The sequence below is a fragment of the Hippichthys cyanospilos genome, chromosome 4 (genome assembly GCF_059441005.1).
Source record: "Hippichthys cyanospilos isolate Australia breed blue-spotted pipefish chromosome 4, RoL_Hcya_1.0, whole genome shotgun sequence".
NCBI classification, from domain to species: Eukaryota; Metazoa; Chordata; class Actinopteri; order Syngnathiformes; family Syngnathidae; genus Hippichthys; species Hippichthys cyanospilos.
Genome location: NC_142372.1, coordinates 19,317,565 through 19,345,257, shown reverse-complemented (window position 1 = coordinate 19,345,257; position 27,693 = coordinate 19,317,565). Strand labels below are relative to the sequence as shown.

At 37.5% G+C, this 27,693-nt stretch overlaps 1 protein-coding gene and 1 long non-coding RNA gene across 3 annotated transcripts in view; one reads left to right on the top strand and one right to left on the bottom strand.

Moving 5' to 3' along the window:
* Window positions 1–27,693, bottom strand: part of luzp2 (leucine zipper protein 2) — a 124,675-nt gene that overhangs the window by 1,711 nt on the left and 95,271 nt on the right. Inside the window, exons 7-11 of the mRNA XM_088413143.1 lie at window positions 18,029–18,091; window positions 12,638–12,712; window positions 12,058–12,225; window positions 6,609–6,713; window positions 3,530–3,604 (exon numbers count right to left, since the gene is read on the bottom strand). Of these exons, the coding sequence (XP_088269269.1) occupies window positions 3,530–3,604; window positions 6,609–6,713; window positions 12,058–12,225; window positions 12,638–12,712; window positions 18,029–18,091 (486 nt within the window). The remainder of the gene's footprint in view (window positions 1–3,529; window positions 3,605–6,608; window positions 6,714–12,057; window positions 12,226–12,637; window positions 12,713–18,028; window positions 18,092–27,693) is intronic.
* LOC148424926 (uncharacterized) overlaps window positions 1–27,693 on the top strand; it is an 80,863-nt gene that overhangs the window by 39,680 nt on the left and 13,490 nt on the right. Inside the window, exons 1-2 of one of the 2 annotated variants that reach the window (XR_015865375.1) lie at window positions 15,827–15,971; window positions 20,243–20,374. This is a non-coding gene — a long non-coding RNA (uncharacterized LOC148424926). Of the gene's footprint in view, window positions 1–15,826; window positions 15,972–20,242; window positions 20,375–27,693 lie in introns of those variants that run through there. The other variant, XR_015865376.1, reaches the window with a different exon arrangement.

Sequence of the window (27,693 nt, the reverse complement as noted above, 5' to 3'; positions counted from 1 at the left end):
ATTTGTCAGGGCCGTACACTGATTGTATATGCGCGCATCCTATGTAGATATACGGAGGGGGTAATATAGGCTATAGTCACTCTCACACACTCGCTGATATAATACATAATTAGACCTAACCATACTAGCTTGATAATGTCTGCCATGATGTTAGGTGAGATGCATTTTCTTGTTTATGGCTAAGACCTAACAGCATCAGAAGATGTCTTTTTTTTTCCAGACAAAGAGTGAATGAGGAATGCATAATGGATGCCATTAACCGCTATGTGGGATGAAAACTCCATCCATTCTTTGATGAACGGCACTGACAGTCACAGCAGGCTGCTCACTGTTGAGCACAATGTAGTTTGTGCATTATGAAGGATCATTGCACCCGTCTCTTTTGTCTCATATTGCGAGACGTGCCCTCAAATTAAATTTTTACTGATAATCCAAATATTTCAGTCAATTTTTCAGCATTTTGGCCTGGTGTTTTTTAAGCACGACAGTTCACACAGAAAACATTTCTCTAAGCAAAGCACCTGTCTTATTCTTGCCAATGTCACATTCGGGAATGCCTTTATACTCGTGGCTGCAAATGATTTATTTCCACACCACTCACCATAGCAAAGGATGACTTAAAGCATAATGCACTTCAACAGCGTTGTCAAACACAATTGCGCAAAATATCTGAACTCAAAGCACACACTTTTAGCTGCGGGCCGTAGAGATGAAAACTAAACATGTTCTAACGTAAATGTGAATTAAAACATACAGGTTAAGAAATGATAAAAATCTTATTGATAAATATGAAGCAAAAACAATGAAAAAAAAATACAATTGAGAGCAAAGTGAGTGAAACCAAAATCTTCCTTTGCACTTGTTCTGTTTTGTCAGAACAGGGTACTTGCCATCTTGTCTTGGCAACATCTTTTCTTACATTGAGGTAACATTTCTGGGTTGCTGAGTTTCTCCGGATATACAGCATGTGTGTGTCAGTGTGGCGAATTATGATGATGAATTAACATGAACGAAATGACACCATGATATCAGTTTGGTAAAACACATATAACTAAAACTGAGAGGGAATAATAAACAACAACTAACATTATTGATGAACATGTAGCGCACCAGTCAAAAGTTGGAAAAAACACGGAATTAAAGGGTATTTCCAAACTTTTGATTGGTGCTATAATTCTCAGCAACTATTTACAACTTTCAAGTCCAACATTCTTAGGTTATGTATACATTGCAAACAAATTCAAAATCAAAATAGTAATGATTTAAATTAGCACAATGATCGTCCTAAGTAACATTTTTTAAAATATGGAAAAAACTTGGAGCGCCCAGAGAAAACCCAAGCAGGGTTAGGGGTTGAACCGGCAAAAGTGTGATGCTGATGTGCAACCCACTTATCTACGCTTTTGCCTACTAGGTTCGGTCCAGTCGTGTTCAGATCTATATGTTAAGCATGAAAATCGCAAGGTCAAACTGCCTCTACATTGTATGTACTATAACAAAGAGTGTTGTTTTTCTTTTGCTGACATTTTACAATATCTTAGTGAAATCTTTTCAGTGAGTGTCTTCAGCTGCCCGACTGTTGACGTTAAAGCCACATTGCGTGAGAACCCTCTTATGTCTGCTGGAAGGCATGTGTAGATAGAAGAGGACATATTATATTGAACAGGCCAGATGCTGCTCTGTTTTTGTGGCTTCCAGCATACTCTCGGTCCATAAAACATTTTGGACATCAGGGGAGGCAACAGAAAAGTCCTGACTGAACATGAGAACGCATAATGGAAGTTGCACTGTGACAGGAATATTGGAAAATTTGATGCAGACTCAGCCAGAGACACCTGACTGCAAATCACTACTAATCAAACTGTTTACTGCAAAATGAATGTTGGCGTGATTCTGCGCAGAAGAAACAAATAGCAGAAGGGAAAGAAAATTGGCAAAGAATTTACTGTCGCAAACAAACGTCTGTCTAGAATGATATTTTGGAACAGTGACACGTCCTTATAGGATGTATAACAGACCGCACCATATGCATGGCAAGACATTAAGCATTTCCTGTGGAAAGGTCAGTCGGAATAAAAGCTTCCGTTCTTAATATATTACAAGCTGCTGGGATGCTGTCTGACTGAAAAATAACCTCTGTCGTTAAACGTGCGATAACCCATGGTTGCATAATTGCTATATTCGATAGTTCATGCTTGCACAGCGCAAGGTCGAAATGGCACCGATATTTTTTACTGATCAAAGACAAAGGAAATAGCTCCTTGAGCCAACACTGGGATTCTGAGTGTTTTTTAAACATGAATACGCATTTCCCCTATGCGTTTTCATGTATGCCTCTTTATACCGAATTCGGTAGTGGTGTTCACAAAGAGTCTATTAATAATCTCCATTTCTGTTGTGGCATGGTTTCAAATGTTGTATTTGTCACCATCATATATATTACCGTCCATCCTTCCATCCATCATCTTGACCACATATCCATCTGGCAAAATTGTATTTGACTATGAATAATAACACACTCTAAAGTAAAATACTGACGAATAATCAATTGTTAGGCAGTCCCTGAATGTGTTCTGGTATATAGAAATTCCCCCTTAAGATGTTGCCATATTCTTCAGCAAATAGAATGTGTCCAAAAGTGGAAAAGATCCATTTGGAATGCATGACAACTTGTCAGTTTGACATGATTGTACTGAATTCAAATGGGATGTGTTGCGTTATTGCACCATCTGCCAACTGAAGGCAGGTGTGACTCAATTCAGCAATATAATGCTAAAGAATGTTATGCTGGAGCACAGCAGCGAGTATAGATGATTTTTTTTATTTTTATTTTGTTGTTGTTGTTTTTCACCTACAGTACTTTGAACACTCACCTTTGCTACAGTTTTATGTTTCTTCCAATGTGTTGCTTTATAACTAACCTTTGGTAATATTTTCCTACAAACATTTGATTATGGGCTGTTTTTTCAACTGAATTTATAAACAGCATGTTTTTGGCATATGAGTACAGTGGATATTATATACCACTTTTTTTTTTTCAGACCCATGCAAGTGTAAGTACACAACTAATAAACAGTCACTAATACAGATACCATGTACCGATATCATTGGTAGGTTTGATAAATACATTTTCCATAACTTCAGACATTCCCCTGTCCCTTCTTGGTGGAACAAGGATGGTGCGCAACTTCGGGTATTTATGGCAAGCACATTCAAAGTTACACAGAAGCAGTGATCACTGACTGCTCACAACATGGGAAATCTGAAACACACTAAACTGCAACAAATATATAACTTACGGCTATGAAAACAAGAAAATATGAAGATTTGACAAAGATGACATTAGTTCTGTTTTAATATAGCTTTGACATTGTCGCCAAATTGTTACTGCATCTTTTACATGGTAACAGAGGAAATACCAGGATTTGACCTGAAAATGAAGGATGTGTCCTATACACAGGCGTGTCCTGTATTTGGGAAATTACGGTAATAAGATGCTTCATTGAGAATGTTTTGCACTCAACATTACCTGATGTGGTTCTGGTTGTTCTTTTGCTTCTGGAGCAATATCCTTTGTCTGATTTGTGGAGCAGTCGCTCCCAGGCTATTGGAGGAGAAACAAGACATCTTAAAGAACATTCAAGAAACAAAGGCAACAAGCTCATTCAATAATGTATTCCAAAACACATTCCATGTTCATGAAAATTATTCATCAGGAATTTTTTCTCAGTGTGACAAACATTTGAGTACTAATTTTCCTGTTTTTTTTTTCATAGCTCAAAGCAAACCATACATATTGTGAGTTCTCAACTCCAAGGTAAAACAGACTTTGTACAATACCTATAAAAGGTGGGCTTAGCTCCGACATTGGCACCATAACCAACAAAGTCATTAAAACGTCTACCGACCAGCCACTTCATTATGACTTCTTGCACAAAATAATTGTATTCAATAAAACAGCTTGCTAGAATATTGTGTTCTGAACACCACTGCAAACTACATGAACAAAAATAAACAAATTGTTAATGATGCTGTCAAGAGATTGAAAAAAATGGGGTTACTCAATTAAGATCTCGAGTCAATCTCGTTATTATCAAGGAAACATTTCTAAGAAAAACCCTTAACCATAGTTTTTTTTTAATAAATCAATGTTTTTAATAATTGGAGATAATAAACTTAATCGTGGCTTCAGTTGTATTTGTTTACTTTAATTGATGCAGTTGTAACCATTAACCCTCTGCTGTATATGAAACCACTCCCAAATTCAGGCTACAACATTTAGTTTTGACAATCAAGAGGAATGGCGCCGTATTCTTGTCTCAATCACAGAATAATCGGAAATTAACATTAGGATAAAACAAGGACCAGCCTGACCTTCACCAGCTCAAATGTGGAGTATTCTTTAGTTTAGTAGCTTTGCTATGGCTCACTTTGAGTGTTATCATTAACTGTGGTTGCATTTGCAGCTGAGTGCTTTGCATTTATGTGATTGGCTAAACTTGAGCTACAGTATTTCTGTGGTAAACAAGCTCCTTACAAAGCATGCACTTCATCAAAAGGTATCGTTAGGGCATTTTTAAAGTTGAAAGTAAAACCACTCTCACAGGTTCCTCTATTTCCGCTTCCTCCTTCTGCTCCTAAACTTGGCCTTCCACCCATAAACTAAGCCTAATGGGTTACTTCAAACACAATGACAAGCTAATCAGTGTCCAATTCGGGGTGAGTTTTCCAAACTCCAGCAACTCAAACATAAGACGCTCGCTGCCTAAAACAGATGCAAACAGCACACTAAAAGCATTATATTACAATTTTTATCTTAAAATCTTTGAAAAATCTACCTTTTATGAGTTTAATACCGTATACATAGATTGAAATTTTGATGCTGGCGTTATGGTGGTACACAAAATGATTTGCACTCCAAATAAGTGTCTTCCATTTCTACAGCTAATGATGGAAATGTTAAGTTCTTACACTAATTAATTTCATATGTCAGAAAATATGTGATCTTGAGGTCTTGGAGTAGATTTTCTTGCTTTTTCCAAAATGTGCTCTAAATGTCCACCTAGGCACCTGAGAGTTTGAGGACAATCCTCCGGCGGTACCGTCTTTCAGAAAATAGCCTCTGCTGCTCCCTCGGCCAAAGATAACCTTAATTCGTTGAGAAAGCCTGGCTTGTCATCATCTTTTTTTTTTTTTTTTTACCAAACCAATGATAAAAGCTAACCCTTTTGTTCTTACCCCCTTAGGGAGAGCCCCTCTTTAATTTGCATTTTGTTAGGGTACGTGGGTAGGTCAATGATCACAAATGCATCAGTTATTCCCGGAGGGTGTCTCCCTCCTGGCTGTAACTCCAAATAAACTTCTCCGGACTATCAGCGATTTGAATCCCTGACAGTATCAACCTTGTAGGCCGCCCTAACGCTCATACTTTATCTGTTTTGGACCACTTCAGCTTTTGAGCAAAGGATCTGAAAAAAATCCTTGATTGTTTTGCATTAATACCCATTGAAGAGAGAGGTTCTTAAACATGACATGCACTGAAACCCATGCATCCATCACTTGGACACCCTCAACAGTGATGACATCCACAGCAACCACAATTTAAGTTTTTTTTTTTTTTTTTTCGCCCTCTCAAATTTGCCAGCATCGTCTTTAATCTGGAACAGCATGTTTCTCTCTTTTGCTAGGGGGCTACACAATCATGCCAAAATTACATAATCAATAATGGCACAACAGTGAACCTTGCTATTGGCACAATCTCCTTATGGAACCATTTGCTGGAGACACTGTTTTGCAAATACGATTTTCCTCTATGAGAATCTGCCACAGTCTCCTGATGGTTATCAATTTTTATCTGTAGTACTTCTTGCGCGCCACTTGTCAAAACTCCTGATGGTCCTCTTAAATGCATTTGTTTTTACAAGTCTTAAAGAGGTTTTTTGAGAGGCTCCTTGAATGTCACACTTGCCTGAATCTTTGGGATCCTCGCCACTGTCAGCGAGGCAGCAAATTAACCAAAGTTTCAACAGTGAATGTCAATTATTGACTATCTCTTCTCACTTGAACTAACTGCTTTCAAATGTATTCTCAATTCAGCACAGCATTTAACAGCAAATTTTGTTGAAAGGATACATTCTACTAAAACTTTGGAATGGAACTCCGAAATGTGCAAATGCAAGTATTCCTTCCATCCGTTTGTTGTCTTCAAACGCTTGTTCATGTGTGGGGTGATAGGGTGCCAGAGCTAGCAGGCACTGGGCGTGAGGTGACCTCACACTTGCTAGTTTACTGCTGACCTGAAAATTCTTAGGCTGAATTGATCATTCTTTGGTCTTCAGGACAAAGTGTTTCAATAAAGAAAATATAGATCTATATGCACAGCTCCACCCATTGCACATTATAGATGAACTGTTATACACACATTCACATGAATTTAATAACAAAATAATAAATATTCTATTCATTGGAAGTCCTTCAACAAAGTTTATGGATAATGACAACAATAAAGACAAACCATGTTTTTAAACCCTGGTTAGGGATTTGAATGATTGCTGGTGGATTCCGGCCCTTGGGTTACATCGTTGTTTATAATTACTGTTAAGGCTCACCTCCTCCATCTGGCACTTTTTAACTCCGCCACTTTCTCTCCTCATTACACTGATGTTCATGGGTGTGCTGCTGGTTGTGACGACTCTCTGAACTTTAGAGATGTCCTATTAGGAAAAAAAAAACAAAATAGCCTGGGGTTAAAACTAAAATGCAGAAACGGCTCGTTACTTGCAGTATTAAATCTGAGCATCCTGAAAACACGGCTGACTCACAATGACTTTGTTTTACTTGCAATTTTGAATTCAATTATGAAATTCAAGCTATTGACTGTATTTCTAAATCGTAAAAGAACAGTTGTGTTGTGTGAGAGACATCATTTGCATTACCTAATAAATAAGGAACACAATTAACTAAATTGCAATTTCCAAGTTCATGATTTGCTATTGATGTTCTTCAGGAAAACAATGCCTTACATGATGAATGACTGAGACTTACTCGTACTTATGTTTTCCTTTTTTAGTAATAAGGTTGAGGAAAGATTAGACAGGATATCAAACTTCAGATTACAAAAAAAAAATAATTGCAGTAGCTGGCGCTGTGCCCCGACTATCGTCTGACATTTGAATAATGTTTGACACAGTTGTTTCATTTGTGAAAATTATATTCATGTCTGTATGAACAATAACATTTTAGGGGTTGAAATGTTTTACATTGCATTGTTTAAGAAATCAACTGTGAATAATAAAGTAGGACATCTATACTATGATGGTTGATGGCAAGCTTAGACATTGAAGGTAATGTTTTACATTGATTGTTTACAATCAAAGTAAATGCATGAGTTATCCATTTAAGTGGATGATGTAAAATCATCGGAAAAGACAAAGCAATGACAGAAGATGAATTGAAGTTTCTGGGACAAAATTGGGTTCATATAAGTAGTGTTCACAATACGTTAAGGGGAAGAGGGAAAATCTAATTTTGTTAGACTGCATCATTATGCTTCCACAAAATACAAATCCTGTTTTTGGAAAGTAGTTTTCCCTTACTGCCTTTCTCTGTCAGTTTCCCATATTACAGTGATTTTTTTATAAATTGAATTCAAAGAAATTAAATCTGTAGGTTGTTTTCAACCGACAAGCACTGAATGCAAGAATAAGAGAATGCTAAATTCAGACTAAATATAAATCTTTAAAAAGCTAAATCCTAGAAAGAAGGACTTAAGGACGGAAATCAATGTTGATATATTTTTGAACAGCTTGTCCAAAGCAGAGGCGAAAGTAGCATCCAGAGCATTATGAGACACTGATCCAAATGTAACTGCCTGTTGCAGGCAACTCCTCAGGGCTGTTATATTGAAGTTTCCTTCTATGGACCAAAACGTCTCTTGAGAGCATAAAGCAAAACATTTTAAAATAAAAACTAGTGATTTTAAAGTCACTGTCAAACTTTCTTCTTCCTTTTTGGGGGGTTTGGGGCTTGGGGGTTCTGTCAAGAAGAATTTTGGAAGGGAGAGGCAGTTTGGGAGGAGGATAAGCGTTTCATGCATTATTTCTCACCTCTTGGCAGCAACCATCAGAATCTGTTCACAGTCGTACAACAAAAGGGAATGGAATTTATATAATAATGCTATTTTGCCCATTTGTTTTAAAAGATAATTATTTTATATAGTTAACATATTGGGCAGATGGGGGACATCTATCTATCTATCTATCTATCTATCTATCTATCTATCTATCTATCTATCTATCTATCTATCTATCTATCTATCTATCTATCTATCTATCTATCTATCTGTCTGTCTGTCTGTCTGTCTGTCTGTCTGTCTGTCTGTCTGTCTGTCTGTCTATCTATCTATCTATCTATCTATCTATCTATCTATCTATCTATCTATCTATCTATCTATCTATCTATCTCTCAGTCAAAACAACATGAATACAGCCAAGCCCCTATGGTCATGACAGTTGTTTTTGTTGCAATAAAAATGTGTGTGTGTGTGTGTTTGTGTCTATATATATATATATATATATATATATATATATATATATATATATATATATATATATATATATACACACAGTAAGACTTTCATACGTTCAATTTCAGACGTGCTATACGTGACAATAGTTCTGTACAATAAACTGGACAAGATATTAAAATGGGCTGATTTCTTCTCCAGGCACAATGTTCCAAACCCTACGACATCATCTTCCATTACTTAGATGAAAACTGCATGCTATTGGACCACAAACCATGGCTCTCCCCCAACACTCTTAAACATGAAGCAACTTCCACTGCAATCTTGCTGATCTCTGCTTCCTCACACTAATGAATCTTTCACCAGTGAGTGGAGTTTTGTAAATGTGGGAGAGGCCAAGTCCACGGGAGCCCCTACTATAGCAGCCATGAGAGCTTAAGCCTCATTATATTAACTCAAATAAGAAACACAGATTGGTGTCACTGAGCACTTGAACAAACTACCCCGCATTTTTCCTCTTTGGCTATGAAATGCTGAATCTACTCTGGAGTGTGCTATTGAAGCACAAACATTGTAATTTGGCATGAGAAAAATGGCATTGGCATGGGTAAGTGGCTTTCAATTCAATTTATTTTTATTATTTCAAACGGATTACCAAATGTAAAAATTCTTACAAAATATGACTGTCAAAAAATATGCGGAACATGCTAATCGTCCAGAGGTTTTCCCTTCTGAACAATAATCTGTTTCTTCTGGTCTTGAGTTGCTTATTCATCCAATGAGGCAGGATAACATATGCATTATACCGGAAAGCACAATTTTCATTGTTAGGTCTTAGAGGGTTTTAAACTACTTCTGGTGTGTAGAATCCAAAACTGACCTCAGCTTTCCTCAATCGTGTCTCGTTCTTAAGCCATAGAAGCCTGGTTATCTTGAAGAATATGAAATAAATGAATTTAAATATAATATGAAGTAGAATAATTACAACATTAGAATTAAACATTGACGAATTGCCTCCCTACTTGCAAGGCGTAATGAGAAGGATGGGTGCACAATCTTGATGTGAGCATTTAAGACAACCACTTTTTTCCTTAACACATTGTAAACTTTCAAATAACTGCTGCTGTTTTGCCGAGATTCATTGTAGTATAGTTTCCCATTCTAAATATTTAATTCTTTACTTAAAGGGAAGGTGCTTTAGTTGCAATCACATTAATATTAGCTCATTATTTCAGTTTCTATGTTATCTTTTTATGAGCAATGTCTGGAGGGAAAATTACACTAATGGAGGGAAATTGCACCTATGGTGGGGTTCTACTACATATGTATGCAAGTTAAGAATCTGTGTATCTACAGTAGAATAATTAGTTATTGTAAGTCGCTAAACTTTCATCCCAAGTATGTCACCTGACAATAGGCCTCATTGAGGTTTTATTTTATGTCTTAATTTTATTGATTTATGTTCTTTATATATATATATATATATATATATATATATATATATATATATATATATATATATATATATATATTTTTTTTTTTACGACCTTGCTATCCGTCTTCAAATATCTAATACTGGCGCTAGAGAAGTGACGTTTGCAGGTATTTTGAAGGGTTCTTCACAGTGAACAGTTGAAATACAGTCAGTTTAACCTGGCTGCCATGCATACCTTATTTTATGATGGATCTTATGAAAGTCAATTTGAACACCCCCCCCCAAAAAACAAACAAACAAACAAACAAAAAACCATAATGCTGTCTTCACTTAAAGCAAGATCTGTAGAGCAGCATTTTTGCCAAGTGTTTTTTACCATACATAGTTAGGGACCATTCTTTTCCACGAACAGCAAATGCAATTACGTGCTGTTTCGAACACATCATTTTCGAACAATTTGGCAAGGATTTCAATGAGAGTTGGCACACCTCCATATAAGCAGAGAGAGTGGACAGATGGAGCACCCCAGTAATCTTTACAGCAAGGGCTGACACAGATTTATCAGACAGCCAGTCAAAGTGTATGGCGCTTAAAGGAGATAATGGAGATAATAGAGCCGGAATCTTCCTCCGCGAGTGGAGTGCAGTTCTTTTTAGTGCAAACGAAGAAGCGTTAGTGCTCAAAACCAAAGTTAGGTTTTTGTTTTTTTATGTTTTGAGTCTGCTAGGCAAATAAGTGGTACAGAATGACAAAGATCTTAAGGAAATAAAACTTCATATCAGATCTTTCTATTCTAAGTATTTGAATAGTGAGCATAAACACGTCAGTTGTATATTATTGTTTTTCACAGTTTCACTGACACTGGAGGAGATGCTGAAACTGAGACTTGATAAGGGAATATGACAAAAAAAAAAAACATCATCATAGCATGTCAAATCTCTGAGGCACCAACTGAAGGGGACGGAGTGCAAATTGTGACTGCTTTGACGGGAGAAAAGCTTCTTAAAGACAGAATTGCTCACCAGAATCATGGTAGATAAGGCGCAGCAGGGCTGTGGCCGACCAGATGATTTCAAAGTGCCTGCAGTGACTGCTTTTCAGAAATCAGAACTAATACAATCTCTGATTGAGCTTGACACGACTGCTTGGTACAGCAAAAATACACATAAAATTGTGCTGTGATGTGTGTGTTGTGGTGCAATGCAGATGCGCATTATCGTTTTAGGGCTTGAATAGAATGTGAAATTTGGAATACATATGTATATGGTGATGTTGTGTCAAACAACATCAGGGGTGTCAAACAAGAGTATTTTCCAAAGCATTGAAAAAAATAATAACACCAAATCCATTAGTTTGCTAACCATAATAGATGAAAAATTCACACTTTTACAAGAAAATGCCCAGATGAGCACTGTAATTTACAAGTGGAACTGAAGAATTGCCATGCAGGTGCAAAAAAGCTTGCTGATCATTTTAGAGACAGAAAGTGGGACACTTCACTTGCGCACACATTAGCATCAGCATCTAGCTCTATTGTGCTCCTGCTCGGCACGGGTAAAATCTTTCAATTTCGCCAAAGGGATTCAAAATGAGTGGGGGCCCCCACCTAGTCCATTACCAGACATTTGGCTTTAGTCCGCATTGTACTATAAACTGTCTCTAAAAAAAGTCATAGAAAATCCCCATTCATTTCATGCAGTTTAAGGATGCAATTAGGGTTAATTTAATTGGGATACAGGGGATCAAAATATAAATGGTTTTACTTTAGATAGATAGAGAGAGAGAGAGAGAGAGAGAGAGAGAGAGAGAGAGAGAGAGAGAGAGAGAGAGAGAGAGAGAGATAGATAGATAGATAGATAGATAGATAGATAGATAGATAGATAGATAGATAGATAGATAGATAGATAGATAGATAGATTTGCTACATCTTTGCACACATTGACATTCTTTATGACACATACTGTAACTGTAGTTCAAGGACAGCTGAGAGTCACTCTACAGAAGATGGGCGGTAAACTATTGGAAGAAATTTGACGGCAAAAGTGTGCCGTTTTGATCGGCGTTAAATCAGACGGTGAAGAGTGAAATATTGAATTACCTTGGCATGTGGCTGTTGAAAGGTGACTCTGGAGCTGTTGATGAGTGATGTGTATCTGTACAAATGAGAAGGGGAAGTGGGAAATCTGTGGCTGCTGCTGGGCTGGTTGAGCAGGACAGCTGAGAAGCAGATGTGAACAGTGTCCTTTAGCGCCTTCAGCTGAGAATCCTGTTCCCAAAAGAGATTACACAGGGGATAATATTTTACTTCCTCCATGTCGCTTGCTGTACATACATGTGAGAATCTGATTTTATGAGATGCCAAGCCCTAAATTGACTTTCAAAAAGCAACAAAGCCAGTGGTTTGCTACCAGGGCCATCTCTGAAGCTCTAAACATCATCAAAAGCACTGGCTTGCATCTAAAACGGTAGATTAGAGGGGTGCCAAAAAATGACATATTTGTGGGTATTTGGAAACATTTCTATTTTAGTTCAGAAGATGAGTAAATATCCTCAGTAATTGTATAAACTTGTCAATAAAATACATGTACTGCATCTTAATAATAATAATAATTTGGGGAAACATTTCAATTGGGCTTGAAATGAAGAAGCCCTACTAAAGCAGAAAAAAAAGTGCTCACCTTGTCAAGAGCAGTCTTTTCTAATTCTTCCTTAGCTATGGTTAACTTGTGTTCCAAATCCATTAGCTGCTGCCCCTGAAAAAGTACACAACTTTTGAATCAAAAATGAACCTTTCAGCATTTTCTTCCCACAGCGCAATCATGACAAGTCAAACCTTGAAGTTTCGCTCCTAAAACTGTATAATTTATCATTCACTCACTTAAAAATACACAAACACACCAAGCACAGTTTGCACACATGCTTTCTCTCTCTCTATTGCTCTCTCCATCTATCCATCCATTTTCTATAGCCACTTATCTTCACTAGGGTTGCTGGTGTGCTGGTGCCTATCCCAGCTGTCTACGGACAACAGGCAGAGGACACCCTGAGCTGGACACCTACAGTATATCGCAGGGCATATCATTCACACTCACATCTAAGGACAATTTATGTGTAGCGAGTTCAATATACCTTCCATGAATATTTTTTTCTGGATTGTGGGAGGAAGCCAGATTGCCCAGAGGGAGACATAATGCAAAACCCTGGCCAGCTGGAGTTGAACCCAAGACCTCTGAACCCACTGTTCCACCCTTCTCTTTACGTTTGTGTTCTGCGCATGCTTGAGCCGCATGCAATCTGGGTTTTTTTCAATACTAAAGTACTTAAAATCCATGCCACTACTGAGGAGCCTTATTTGAATACTTTGAGTTGTCTTTTGTGCGATGAACAAACAGGGCGAAAGTCAAAGACAATGAGCCTCATTTCGAAAGCGAGGAGGAAAAAAATAGCTTTTTACTCTGGTGAATAACATCAATTGAAGGTGTTTTAATGAAAAAAAGTAAGATGAGGAAACGTCTAGCTGCATAATGCTATTATTATTAAGATAACCTCCCTCACTAAAGCATGTAAATGGTGATATTAGAAATAATTTCAGAAACCTGAATTCTGACAAAAAACTCAATCAACTTAACCCAAAAGTGATTGCATGTGACCGTAGTTATAAAAACACCAACTTAAATAAGCAGAAGCTATGTTTAAAACAGTGGCAAAATTAACCAATGTAGAAAACAAAAGTCCTGTCAGCCCAGTCAACCATCGAGAGCTTGGAGTTTCTGGATTTTAGACTCTGGGGTCTTGAAGAGAGAGACCGACATCAGCCCAAACAGATAATGTATTTCCTGGGAATGCTGTGGAATCAAAGCCTGCCACAACAGCTGTTGAGGCAGTTCTATATAACAGTCATTGAATCTGTCCTGTGTTCATTCATCACAGACTGGTTTGGTGCTGCCACAAAAACAAAACAAAAAAATCCAAGTGCAAGGAACAGGACTGCTGAGAAGATCATGGTCCCGCTCTACCTACTCTAAATGACTTGCACACTGCAAGACCTTTGAGAGGGGCAGACAAAATGGCCTCAGACTCACCCCAGACAACAGACTCTTTTTCCAGTTTTTTTCTTCTGATAAGTGCCATTGGACAATGCGTGAAAAAAACATAGCTTCTTCTGCCTTGATTACAAGAATTCAAAGTCTTGAGCTAGCAAGCTATCACTATGCAAACTTGTTGTTTAACCAAACACACAGTACATACATAAAGCAGCATTATGTGTGGCTGAGAGTTACGATAGTACAATGAGCACTGAATTTACAGTGCGATATTTTATATTAAGTGTCCTACTGTATATATGACACACAGGGCCCATAATTATTATAACTGCTCAAGTTTAATTCCTGTACTGAATAATAAACAGGGGGGGAGCGATTGTTTCACACCAAAAAACCCATTAACTGAAGAGCCAAATGAACTTCATTATTAATCGCTTTACCATTACGATGGAACAAATTGTGATCATTTGCATGCAGATTGCGTGAAACTAAAATTGACCTTGGTGGTCTACTTTCAGTTATTACCGTTTTATTAGGGTTCTTATAAAGTTTACTGGCCTTTTGAAATTAAACATTTTCCCTGCTTGGAAAAGGCAAGGTCAGCTAAACCAACAAAAAACTAAATGCAATGTATTGCTTTGTATAGCCTTTTCAATAGTATTACAGTAACTTAGGTCATTGACCATAGCGGGCTTACCAGTAAACGTTCCTTATTCACCAGTGGCAGGCTGCGAGTCCATCATGAGTCCACCATTAATTTAGGCCCCCCTGTCAGTCCGTGAGTCTGTCATCAACATTTTAACCGTACTTCCCTTATTGCTAAATTGCCTTAAATCTCCACTATTTGAGGACTATGAGCAAAAAAAAAAAAAAAAAATCACAAGGCGAAGAGCACACATTCATTTGGAAACAGTAGGGACCACAGTACACAAAAATATTTAATTGTTTATACTAACCCTAGTATACTTATATGACCCCTTCCTTTTCAAACCCAAACAAACCACGGACGCCTCTGTCGGTAGTAATAAACAGGTGATGGCAAGGTGCTACTGCCCACCTCTGGGTATTGAGTCAGACTGTTGAAACATCCAATATTTGCAACATTCATCTAATTAGAATGCCAGAATCGGCACACAAATTTACAATTTTAATGAGGCCAAATGTGTTTACACCTTAATGGGTACACTAAAATGATGTTTAAGTTTGGCCGGATGGGTGAGTCATACCAGTACAGACAAGGGCATGAATCGTTTTTATTTTTTTGGTCTGAGTTTCTAAATCTGTGTGGGATATTCAATACATGTTGACACATAAAATAAGAAATGGGCATATTCATTGATACTAATGTTATGTGAACAATACTAATAACAACTAAAAACACACCAAAAAAAAACATTATCACCAAACACCAACAAAAAAAAAACATCTGTGACATTTTGTATTTTTTGCCGTCAGAATACTGGCACAGGACATTTTAATCCTTGCCACAGAGGGGAAAATAAACAAAATGTGTTTACATCTTATCACAGTAGAAAATACAGACGCAAAATGTAGCTCAGCATGTCAGATGAAACAGTGCAAATACGATGTGCTAAATAACGAGTCCAGGTTGGATTGTCTAACAAGCAGAGGAGTCTGCAGCATGCTCTCGGTATTACTTCTAAAGGGCAAGAGAAGAATGTGTGCACGTACGCATGCATGTGACTATGTTGTATTATAGAGAGCCATTAGAGCCATTGCTTCGTGCATCATCAGCAGATAGTCCTCTGAGGAATGCAGGCACATGGTGACTGACCCAGAAATGCTGACTTTCAGGGTTACTGACTCAAAGCTCCATATTTATGTGTCAGTCCATTATGGAGAGGTGGGGTCAGTGGGGTACAAGCCATTTCGCTTGATGAGGCATGCGACTACATCACACCACCATTCTTCTTTCGCTTTTGAAAGCCAGTGGAGAAACAGCCCCGAGGTGAAGTTGAATGGGGACTTGCGAGGGAGGGCTCTGCCATGCGACGCGGGAAAGGGTAGTTGCTCTTAGGGTGTTTATTTAATAACAGAGAGACCGAGCGAAGGCGTACCTGCCTGAGTATTGTGTGTCTAGTTTAGCATTGACTGTGATGAGTGTTTTACGGCTACTGGAGCAGGTTACCTAATAATCTGAGATGTTGTCGATTTTGACATTTCAGACAGTTTGATGGTCAGAGTCGAGCAGTGAAGTGCAATGTTAATGACTATTTGCATCGGGAGAAAGCATTTGCGCTTGTTTATTAGATGCAGATCTTCCTATTGTTTATTTTTGACAGATAAAAAGTTCATATAAATATATTTATATTCAAGGTCAATTTTAACTAAACTTTGGCACCCATCTCACGTTCCATGGCTCACTTTGTCTTTCCCCATCTTTCTATTGGGTCAGCTGTCCTTGGTTGGAAATATCTTCATTTTTTTCCCCCCCGAGTTGTGAGTTGTAATTTTTGTGTACTGTCACCACATAAAATGCATTTTGCCGTGGTGCAACAGCTGTTATAACCAATTCAATTTCCTTGCGGGCAAGGTGCCATGACTGACATCCCTCATGTGAGGCTGATGACATTTGCGATCTTGAGTGACTCTTCCCTTCATTCTCATCTCATCTGCTCCATTGTACCCTGCAAGGCTTTCAATGATTGCATACTGGGAATACAGATAAGATTTAAAAGAAAGCTAGAAAGGAAACAGCAGGTGTTTCCACTAATATACAAACAAATAACACAGTACACAATGATGTTTTTATAAGGCAATATTAGTCAAAATCCATTGACGATCAAAGAATAATCTGTATAAAGCTTCTTAAACGTATAGGTGACAGTGAGCTTTTCCCCACTATAAGGCGCGCTGGATTATAATGCGCACCCTCAATTAATGACATATTTCAAAACTTTTTTTCATATATAAGGCGCACCGGGATATAAGGCGCACCCTCAATTAATGACATACTTTAAAACATTTTCAATCACACTATAGTAATACTCAAAGTAATAACAATATCTCAACTAATAACTCTAAACTCTCAATAGCATAATAACTCAATGTCAATATCACCAACCTTGTTCAACTGAAAACACACAAGAAACAGGTGAAGCTTTATCAGTTCATTCCCCATCTACGAATACCAATCTCAATATTGATATCCATATATAAGGCACACTTGATTATAAGGCGCACCATCAGCTTTTTTTTAAAAAAAATTAAGGCTTTTAGGTGCGCCTTATAGTACGCAAAATACGTTATATATATATATATATATATATATATATATATATATATATATATATATATATATATATATATATATACTGCAATACAATGATAGATAGATAGATAGATAGATAGATAGATAGATAGATAGATAGATAGATAGATAGATAGATAGATAGATAGATAGATAGATAGATAGATAGATAGATAGATAGATAGATAGATAGATAGATGGATGGATTTCCTGCTAATTAAAACCTCACAATATCTTTCAAAATAATATGGTTTTGAAGCCTGAATAATACAAAGCAGTTGGGAAGACAAATAACAATGGCTCGGTTTTTCATGCATTGCATCTAATAAGGAGGTATTTTTGGGGTTGGAGGAATAGTTAGAAAGCTAGCTAATTGTATGCTGTATTGGTAGAAATGGGTTAGATTATTGATATTGAAATACTGAACTGACATAATGCACCATTGTCAAAATTGAGTACTGTGGTTTTGAGTCATTTTTTTCAGTTAGAAACACATTTCTGAATTTATTTTACTTTTTTTTTTCAAGTTTATCGCATAATCTTTTCAACACACAATTATGTGATAGAATTTTGCAGGAAACAAAGAACATACAAACAAAACAAAATTCAGACTGTGTTCCAGGCAGTTGCCTTGCCGGAAGGGTTTTGTAATTGAAGACCAAATGAAAAAATAAATTAATTGGAGTATGGAGATGGTTCTTCCTTAGCTCTGGTGTGGAGCTTCTTGAAAGCTAACCACCCTTCAGTGAGCTTACCTTAAAAATTAAATCCTTTTTCCCATACCGCAGTTCTTTCAGTTGAGCCTGGATTTTTTTGGACTGCAAGAGAAAGATAAGAAAATAAGTGTTAGCTTATTCAAATTGTGAAATTGGTTTTAGATCACGTAGCAGGATTCTGGCAGCTGCAGCAGAAGACCCCTTTGTGAGTGTTCACAGGGCAAACGCTCCAGCTAAGAGAACAGCATTACCGTGAGAAGGAAAATATCAAATCTCCCCTTCACTGAACTGCAAAGACAAACCAAACAGTGATGCATCCATGAGCTGGCATTATGCCCACCGTTAAATTATCACCTGCACCACACACACACACAGAGGCTTCCACTTGCTATGAAGGTTCACCGCGAACAACCAGTACCTTGCTGACAACTTGCTGTTGCTACCATTGGACACACAAACTTGCTGTTTTACCTTTAAATGTATTTAAATTAGTTGAAAAATGCATGTTTTAAAGGCAAAGCCTTAAACACACACAATAATTTATATATATATATATATATATATATATATATATATATATATATATATATGTGTGTGTGTGTGTGTATGTGGGTGTGTGTGTGTGTGTGTGTGTAGGAATATAAGAGTTATTGACAAAATTCTTAATTTTCCTCAGAAATGTAAATTTGGGGAATTATTAGAAAAAAAAAAGAAAAAACTCCTTAAGGCCTCGACGTTCATTTCCCAGGAGCGAGAATATTCAAATTGTAATCGAAGTGTATGAAAAAAGATTAGTAGATGATATGCAACATTTGTATGGACTTTAATCTGACAAACAAACTAACGCGTCCCTTTGAAGTAGCTCCCGAATGACCCAGAGTCCCACGCCTTGAACGTCATTTTACAAATGAGTTGCATAAAGGACAAATTCGAATAAAAATAAAAAACTCCATGATATGACCCTTTAGCATAACATCAGACAGGACCGATACGGACTTACAGCAGTGCCAACTAACACCGTGCCAACAAGGTTGGACATTATGCATAATGTACAAATATGCTGTTACCCACCTCTTTGCATATCATTATGTCATCTGTAAATCGATGAATAATCTAATTGTAATTAATTTCCAGGGTGTCTTTCTCTAATGAGTGTGTTCCTGCATTTAATTTGTGTTTCATTTTGCATAAAAGCAAGTTGTGCCACTACAGCATTTGATGATACTTTTTTACGACGAGCACCCCCCTTCCCAATAAAAAGGGCACATTTGGAAATGCCTGTAGACTTGTAATTATCTAATGATAGGTACTCTACAGTCAACACAGTAAATAAATTTGACATTAAAATCCACACACGGTCATGGCAACATTAAAACGAACAAACTTTGACAGATGGTGCTTTCGGAATGATTTGTAAGCCGAATGAAAATATTTTTTTGGGTTGAGGCCAAAGAACAATTTTTTCACAATGTAATCTGTGGAGATGTTAAACGTTCTCAGAATTTAAAGTGTTCAAATATCAGCCATATCTTCAATTAATATCTATTAAGCCATGGTGGCCATTTAATGTTGTCACTTTCAACACGATTTGGGCCATTGTACTTGATACTGAGAGCATTAAAAAAAAAAAACACAATGAGACCAAAAAAAATACTATAAATTTCTCAAAACAAGAAGAGGTTCAAAATGGCATGATGCGTTCAAGCTTGCAAGTGACATTTATTTGATTACAAAGTTTACACAAAGGACCTGTAAGACCATTGACACGGAGGGGTTAACACTAGTTCGGGTCTAAATCTTTATCCCAAGGTACTGGTTGCTATGGATATTTGAAATGTATTTTTCCTTCAAATAGGGATTTCAATTTGTGAAAATTCAAACTGGTGTAAGTTAGTCCATTTCTAAACTACCAGCCTGTATTGTCTATCATTTAAGGGAATTAAGTTTAGAATTACATAGCAATACGTCAATGTTCATTTTAGGAGACATAAGAAGGGCTTTGTGAAAATGCATCATGGAACTTCTAAATTTAGTTTTTCTCATTATGGTAGTAAGGCTTAAACATTACAAATGTTTCCTGGTGGCGTCTGAATAGTTTCTTGAGTACTCTGTAGTCAAGTTTGATTTTTTATTTTTTTTTCACAGCTCTGGCTTCTTCCCACATTCGAAAAACACACTTCTTAGGATAATTCAGGACTGTAAATCATGCAACTGTGTTAATGAGTGTGTGAATCTTTGTTTTTCTCTATGCAGAGAGGCAGGTAAGAGTACTTGGTGTGTCATTTGGAAGGAAAAAAGATAAGGAGACATGGTGGTGAAACGAGGAGGTCAAGAAGTGAGAGGACCGAAAAGAGAAGACAGGCGTACATGGAGATGCAACATAAGGTAAAACTAGAAGTGGCAAAGGCCAAACAAAGGGTTTACAATGACATGTATACTAAGTTGGACAATAATGAGGGAGAAACTGACCTATACAAGTTGGCAAGGCAGCGCAACAGAGATTGGAAGGACATGGAGACGGTCAGGGTGAACAAGGATAGATGGAAATGTCCTGACTGATGTCAGTAGCCTGATGAGAAGATGGAAAGAGTACTTTGAAGAGTTGATGACTGAGGAAAATGAGAGAGAACGAACAGCAGAAGAGGTGACTGGTGAAACATGAAGTGGCAAACATGAGTAAGGACGAAGTGAGGGGGAATTGAAGAGGATGAAGAGTGGAAAGGCACTTGGCCCTGATGATATCCATGTAGAGGTATGGAAGTCCTTTGGAGAAGTAGCAGTGGAGTTTCTGACTGAGTTGTTTAACAGGATTTTGGATAGTGAGAAGATCGCTGAGGAATGGGGGAGAAGCGTGCTGGTGCCAATATTTTATAACAAGGGAGATGTGCAAAATGGTGGTAACTGCAGAGGAATAAAGTAGATGTGCCATTCAATGAAAATATGGGAAAGAGTAGTTGAAGCTAAACTAAGGGCGGAAGTAAGTATTTGTGAGCAGCAGTATGGTTTTATGCCCCCCCCAAAAAAAGACCACTACAAATGCAGTATTTGCTTTGAGGATACTGATAGAAAAGATAGATAGATAGATAGATAGATAGATAGATAGATAGATAGATAGATAGATAGATAGATAGATAGATAGATAGATAGATAGATAGATAGATAGATAGATAGATAGATAGATAGATACTTTATTCAACCCCGTAGGGAAATTCACATTTCCAGCAGTATCCTCAAGTCGAGATATAAAATATGAGAAATAAAATACACAAAGATACACATAAGTCCAGTACAGAAGTACAAAAGTACAGAGAAGGTCAGAGGGAACTGCATTGTGTCTTTTTAGATGTGGAGAAAGCTTATGACAGGGTGCCCAAGGATGAACTGTGGTATTGTATGAAGAAGTCTGGCGTGACAGAGAAGTATGTTGGAACAGTGCAGGACATGTGTGAGGACAATAAGACAGTGGTGAGATGTGCAGTAGGTGTGACAGAATAGTTCAAGGTGGAGGTGGGACTGCATTAGAGATCAGCTCTGAGCCCCATATTGTTTGCTATGGTGATGGAGAGTCTGACAAATGAAGTTGAACAAGAATATCCATGGAATGTGATGTTTGCAGATGACATTCTGATGTGTAGTGAGAGTAGGCAACAGGTGGAGCAGAAGCTGGAATAGAGGAATGAAGCTTAGCCGCAGCAAAAGGGAGTCATGTGTGTCAATGAGAAGGACCCAAGTGGAAGAGTGAAGTATTTAGGATCAACAGTCCAGAGCAATGGAGAATGTGGAAACGAGTTGAAGAAGCATGTGAAGGCAGGCTGGAACGGGTGGAGAAAAGGGTCAGGTGTGATGTGTGATAGAAGAGTTTTAGCTAAACTGAGAGGAAATGTGTACAGGACAGTGGTGAGACCAGTGATGTTGGAAAAGATAGAAGGCAGAGCTGAAGATATAGCAGAGATGATGTTGAGGTTCTGTTTGGGAGTGACCAAGATGGATAGAGTCAGAAACGAATACATCAGAGGGACGGCACATGTTGGAGTTTTGGGAGACCAAACTGAGATGGTTCGTCGAGATATAAGATAGTGAATATATAAAAAGAAGGATTTTGAATTTGGAATTGTTGGGTAGGAGGTCTAGGGGAGGACCAAAGAGAAGGTTCATAAATCTAGCGAATGAGGATTTGAAAGTAGTTGGTGCAGTTGATACGCTGTGGTGACCTCTGAAGGGAGAAAGCCGAAAGGAGAAGAAGAAGACATGCCAAAATTATCATCACCTCTCAGGAACATTCTGGCTATTTTGTTTTTTTTTAATGCCAAAAACAAGGCTATTTTGTTTTTTTTAATGCCAAAAACAACTTTTACGCTGCCGATTCCTTTGGGGGGGGGGGGGGGGGGGGGCATCTATTGTAGTATTGACTACACGCTGACACAACTTAATTTTTTAGGTTATGCTCGTGTCTTTTAATATTCTACTGAAAGACACTCGACTACTAACAAAGAGCTCAAAAGCAACTCTAAACTGCTACACACCCCACTGCCTTTCATCAGATTGCACTTTACAAAGTAGTCTATGTACCAGACTTTCTTAAACATGTCAGATGATGCAGACTGGCCACAGAGAAAAGTCAAATTTCATTTTAATCATTCCAGTAGCTTCAGGTGTCTGAATTATTCAGTATAGATAGTGGATGAGGGAGGACATGGGAAATTGTTTTATTGGACAGATATGCTCTTGCCCTCACATCTAATTGAGTTGCAGAGTACATTAGTGAAACTGGGGGAAGCACACATCTCTTAAAATGATACATTACCAAAGCAGCCAAACATCCACTTTTTGTTTCAGCTGAATATCAGTGTTAAATTCACATTTGTGTTATTTGACACATTTCGGATTTTAAGGACTCTCTAACAGGAGTACTCAACACTCACTATTTCTGTCTCCTTACTGTAAATTCAATGAGAAAAATGTAAATGTTCACTAAGAATAGGCTCAGCATTCCTTTGCTGCAAATAGGTATAGCCGTTGAATGGCCTTAGAAAAATGTTCACTTATTTGATGACTCGGGGTGAGGACACTTTCTCTTCATGCCAACTTCATATGTTGTTGTTGCTCTGACTTTAGGCTTGTCCATTCAGGGGTCACTGCAGCAAGTCACTTGCATGATTTGGTTGGCACAATTTTTATGACAGATGTTCTCCTTGATTTGAAAAGTGATGGAGAAAAATTAAAACACTTTTTTTTTTTTTTTTTTAAATCCAGATAGTTCAGGAATAGACTCTGAACAGTGTGTACTGCAACAACTACAGGATGCATACAGTACCCGCTCACCAAAAAAGAAAAAAAAATGAAGTCAAGTTGAGCAAAAACATGAGCTTTGCCTTTTAATGACTGCCTTTCCATTCTAAAAAGACAAATTTCTCTTTACAGTGCCAGAAGCACTTTCCATTCGATCATTTATTCAGCCCACACTGGAGTGTGCATCTCAGTGCCATTAATTAGGATATTTTTACTATCAGAATCATCATCAAATTTTGATTGCATATTAGTTTGGGACTCAAGGATCTAAAATTAGTGTTTTTGGCCGCGGGCACAGCTGTGAAATGCATTAAGCATATTTTCTCAACAGGATCCATAGACTTATGGTGTTAGAAGAGAATTTCAGTTCACGAGATTCAGTTGAGAGCCCAAAACATTTTCAAATGCAAATCTGATTACAAAAAGGAGTGTTTTATTTTCCTTTTGTTGTGGTGATGCACATGACTATTTCTGCATAGCATCATCCGTAACAAAAAGTACTAGGCAGCAACAGAGAACGAGCAATGGATGCGTCCTCACACAGATAAGAACAGCAACTGATTAAATGGCAGATCTAATGCCTGTTACCCCTCCCCTTTCCTCAAAGGTCTGTATGACTCAGACTTTTATTGACTTTTTCAATGTCAGATGTTTCCGTTGAGGATTTGATCAAACGTTTCCGAAAGGTTAGATGTTATTTTTGTAATGAATCAACAGCTGTCAAGTCACCGCCAAGTGAGCTACTTTTCAACTTTAAATTACAACTAGATTATTGTATGAGGCGCATGTAGGTAGTATAGACGTCTTGCAGGGTGCAAATCAAAGCTTAGCATTGCAAACTGTAATGCACTTGACTGATGCTTGGGTGCTCCACAATAATTCCTTGCAATTTGAGAACACGTTCATCTTTTTATGAGTAACTAAGCCAATCGGCTTACTCTCATGTTAACAACTGTATTAATATTATTCAGCTGAAATCATAGAGTCTTAGATTCCTCAAAAGAAGAAATATGGTCAACTAAAGAAGAGGATTACGTTTATTTGAATGGCCATCTGCCACAACAACTGTTTACACTGAATTTCGTCGTTAGATGTCTAGACAATACATAAATGCAAGCTGCTCAGTCACTGTAAGATTCAGTTCCTATTTGCCATGCCACAACCATTTACCATGTCTCATAAAAGTGTTCTGAAACGAGATGCACTGAGACATTGAACTGTTTCTTCACTGTAAGCGACTTAAACTCCATAGTTGCAATTTGTCGAGGCACACGTTCCGCCTATCATGTCTAAAGCTCCTTTTGAAAATTTGTTTCAAAGCAGAAATACTGAGTGGAAAGAGACTTCAAACAAGCCTAATTTCTATTCAGCGGCTCAATTTCTATTTTTCAAAGACAATAAAAAAGTATTCGTTTGAATACACTGCAAAATCGGTGTAAATCTGTTTATAGTTTATTAACATCTCATGGATATCCACTTGAGGTACATTATTGACAAGAATATCTCTGAGGACAAAATCTATTTTAAAAATGCAGTATGGATGGATGTTTACAATGTTGTGAAGAAGAAGATTCTGGTACAATTTGATCAAGAAAACACAATTGGAATTGATTGGACTGTTCTCCCATAGAGAATATAAACGCATAAGCATTAAAATGCACATCACAGATGCAGAAAAAATTGTTTACACACACAGACTTTCCAAATGTGGGCCTACTGCATGTAACAAAGCAAGTTGGTGCTTGAAAAGTTTATCTATGTCCTTCTTGAAAGGCTGCAGCCTCATTTCGGCTCTTGGCCGCGACTTCAAAGCTCTGGTTTAAGATTTTATCGGAAGCTTTGTTGTTTTTTCTTTTTTTTTTCTTACTTAGCTGGAGCTCTAAGTGGAACTGTTTTTGTGCTTAAAGTGCAGATTATAATATTCTATCAAAAACAGATTCTTAAGGGCTTGTATGTCGGTTGAACTTTTATGGGTGCATAAAGTTAATCATGTACTGTAACCTATCACTTTTCAGTCCAGAATTGGATGGCTATACCGGTCTATGGTTGCATCCTGCCTCTTGTCAACTGGGACAGGCAACAGTTTACTTGCAACTGATTTGTTTGAGGTGGTGGTGTTGTCAGGCCTAAAGAAAACTTTCATGAATTGAGTTTTATTTTGAAAACAAGCGAGTGTTTGATGTAAATCTTAAAAAATGCCACCCAATCTTATATGACAGGGAAATGAATAATTAAAGTTACTCCTTGAATATGTATACTAGAATCAAAGATTGTCCTCTTATACTGCAGGACCCCCAGGCATCAATCTTGTCTTTGTTCCTCCCACGCCTACAGACACTAGAATTATCCTCCCGTGCAACAACTACAGATTTTTACCCACAGAGAGATAAAAGCCAGCATCTTGTGTCCACAAGCTTCTTTTTTTTTTTTTTTTAACTGTCAGGTAAACTGTAAAAGCTTTAAATTAAATTTAGGAATATCACATATGTAGGTTGTCTGTTCAAATTTCCTTTGAAGTTGAGAGTTCGGTGTCTAAAATAAATCAAGCTGAGGCTACACATGCGTTGTTAAATAAGTAAACCTTATCAAATGTCAAGTATGTATACATTTTAATGCATATATATATATATATATATATATATATCCAGAAGCAACTAAGTATTACTGCTGTTTGAATAGTGCACAGTGCCACATAATCAGGTCTAAAATAAATAAATAATAAATCTGGACAGAAGGGTAACTGGAATCTTTAGTATTACAGCGCATTTCATTTGAAGCAAGTATGTGAAATCATGCTCGCTTGCTCGGGAATCCTTGGCTCTGGGTTGACTGACAAACTGACAGCTTAATTTATGGCCTTTTGGTCTTTGTTGTCTTTCCAGCTTTTTCTACAGGGCCTGAGCCAGAACCACAAGTTTACAAATGTGATTAAGACTTGGAAAAGTTACATGTTTGTTGGATACGATTCAGATATGCTCGACTTGAGGGTTTAGTAGGAAAAAGAGGCTAATAAGTGTTGGGCTTGCTTGTTGACACAGATGTTTTCTGTGTTATCGAATGAAACCCATCCTTATAGAAATTGGACTCTGCAATTGGCTGGGGCGACCTTAGTGAGAATAAGCAGCTATAGAAAATGGACGGATATTATAGTATTGTTTTCACGTGAGGAGAAATACTTAGAATCACAAGGTGCACAGTATAGAGGTGTGCAAATGTGTGTAAATAGTCCGAGTACTGCATAATGGAGGATGTCAGACTTATCTGCTTGTTCGCTGCACTATTCCACAATGATGTTCAGAGCATTGTCAATGAGTCCTCATCTCATGTTTGTGCCCTGATTGAGAAAAAAAGAGCTACTTATGGTAGCAATATAAATGTGCTGACTAAAAACTCAACAACAAAAAAAGAAATCTATGGCGTAATATCACTGACAAAAAAAACATACATGATTAACAGTTCGTATCAATAACATTAATAATGTTATTGTAATTGGGTTTGAATTATTTTCTTTTGATGATGAATTTACAACCTGTGGGCAAAGTTTTTCAATACAGCTCTCACTTCTACGACTACGAAGCGTCACTAAACATTACCAACCCTTTCCTGTGCAAGCACAATATGCACATTGCTATAACATCACGTCAAGTTACCAGCAGGAGTTTAAAGGGATAGAGATCAAGCTGCAAGATGGCGGACACCAATGGTATGAAATATGTAGCTTTCAAAGGCTCACCATGTTTAAATTTAAGGACAATGAATGTATAATTTATTTTTAATTGATTGTATATAAATGGTTTTCAAATAATACATGGATTTGGAGTCATGGCTCTTTAGCTTGCAAGAAATTAGCATTAAGCCTTTGAGTTAAATTTCATGAAATATTTTCTGTATACAGTATTGACATTTACGTTGCTAATTACCTGCTGTGCTGTTACTTCACCTGAGGAATGATCCAAATATTTTTTTTTATTGACATCCAAAGATTTTGCAAACTTTTGTTATATCTTTGGATGACACAAAACGTAGGTTGGTCCCAAGAGCATACGGAGGTAGGCAAGAGTGTTGGGTAATTGTTTTTTTGTAAACGTGACGGAATGGCAGGTGGGCAACAGTGCTTGACAGTCAAAAGCAGGAAGAGACAGGCGATAGGCTGTTGAAGACAAGCCGAGACAGAAGATCTGATCAGGGGCAGGCAGAAGGGTCGTGAAGCAGGCAGAGCACATCTTCTTACTGGGGTAACAGACATTGGGATAATCGGGGAAAGGCAGGGTCAGGATCAGACAGGCAGAACAGGAGAGAATGAAAGAAAACTTGGCATGGGGAGCAAGATGACCAATTACCTGATGGTGATGGGCGCTCAGACAGGTTCGTGAGGGAGAATGAGTTAGCTGGACAGGCAGGCTGTGATATTGTTT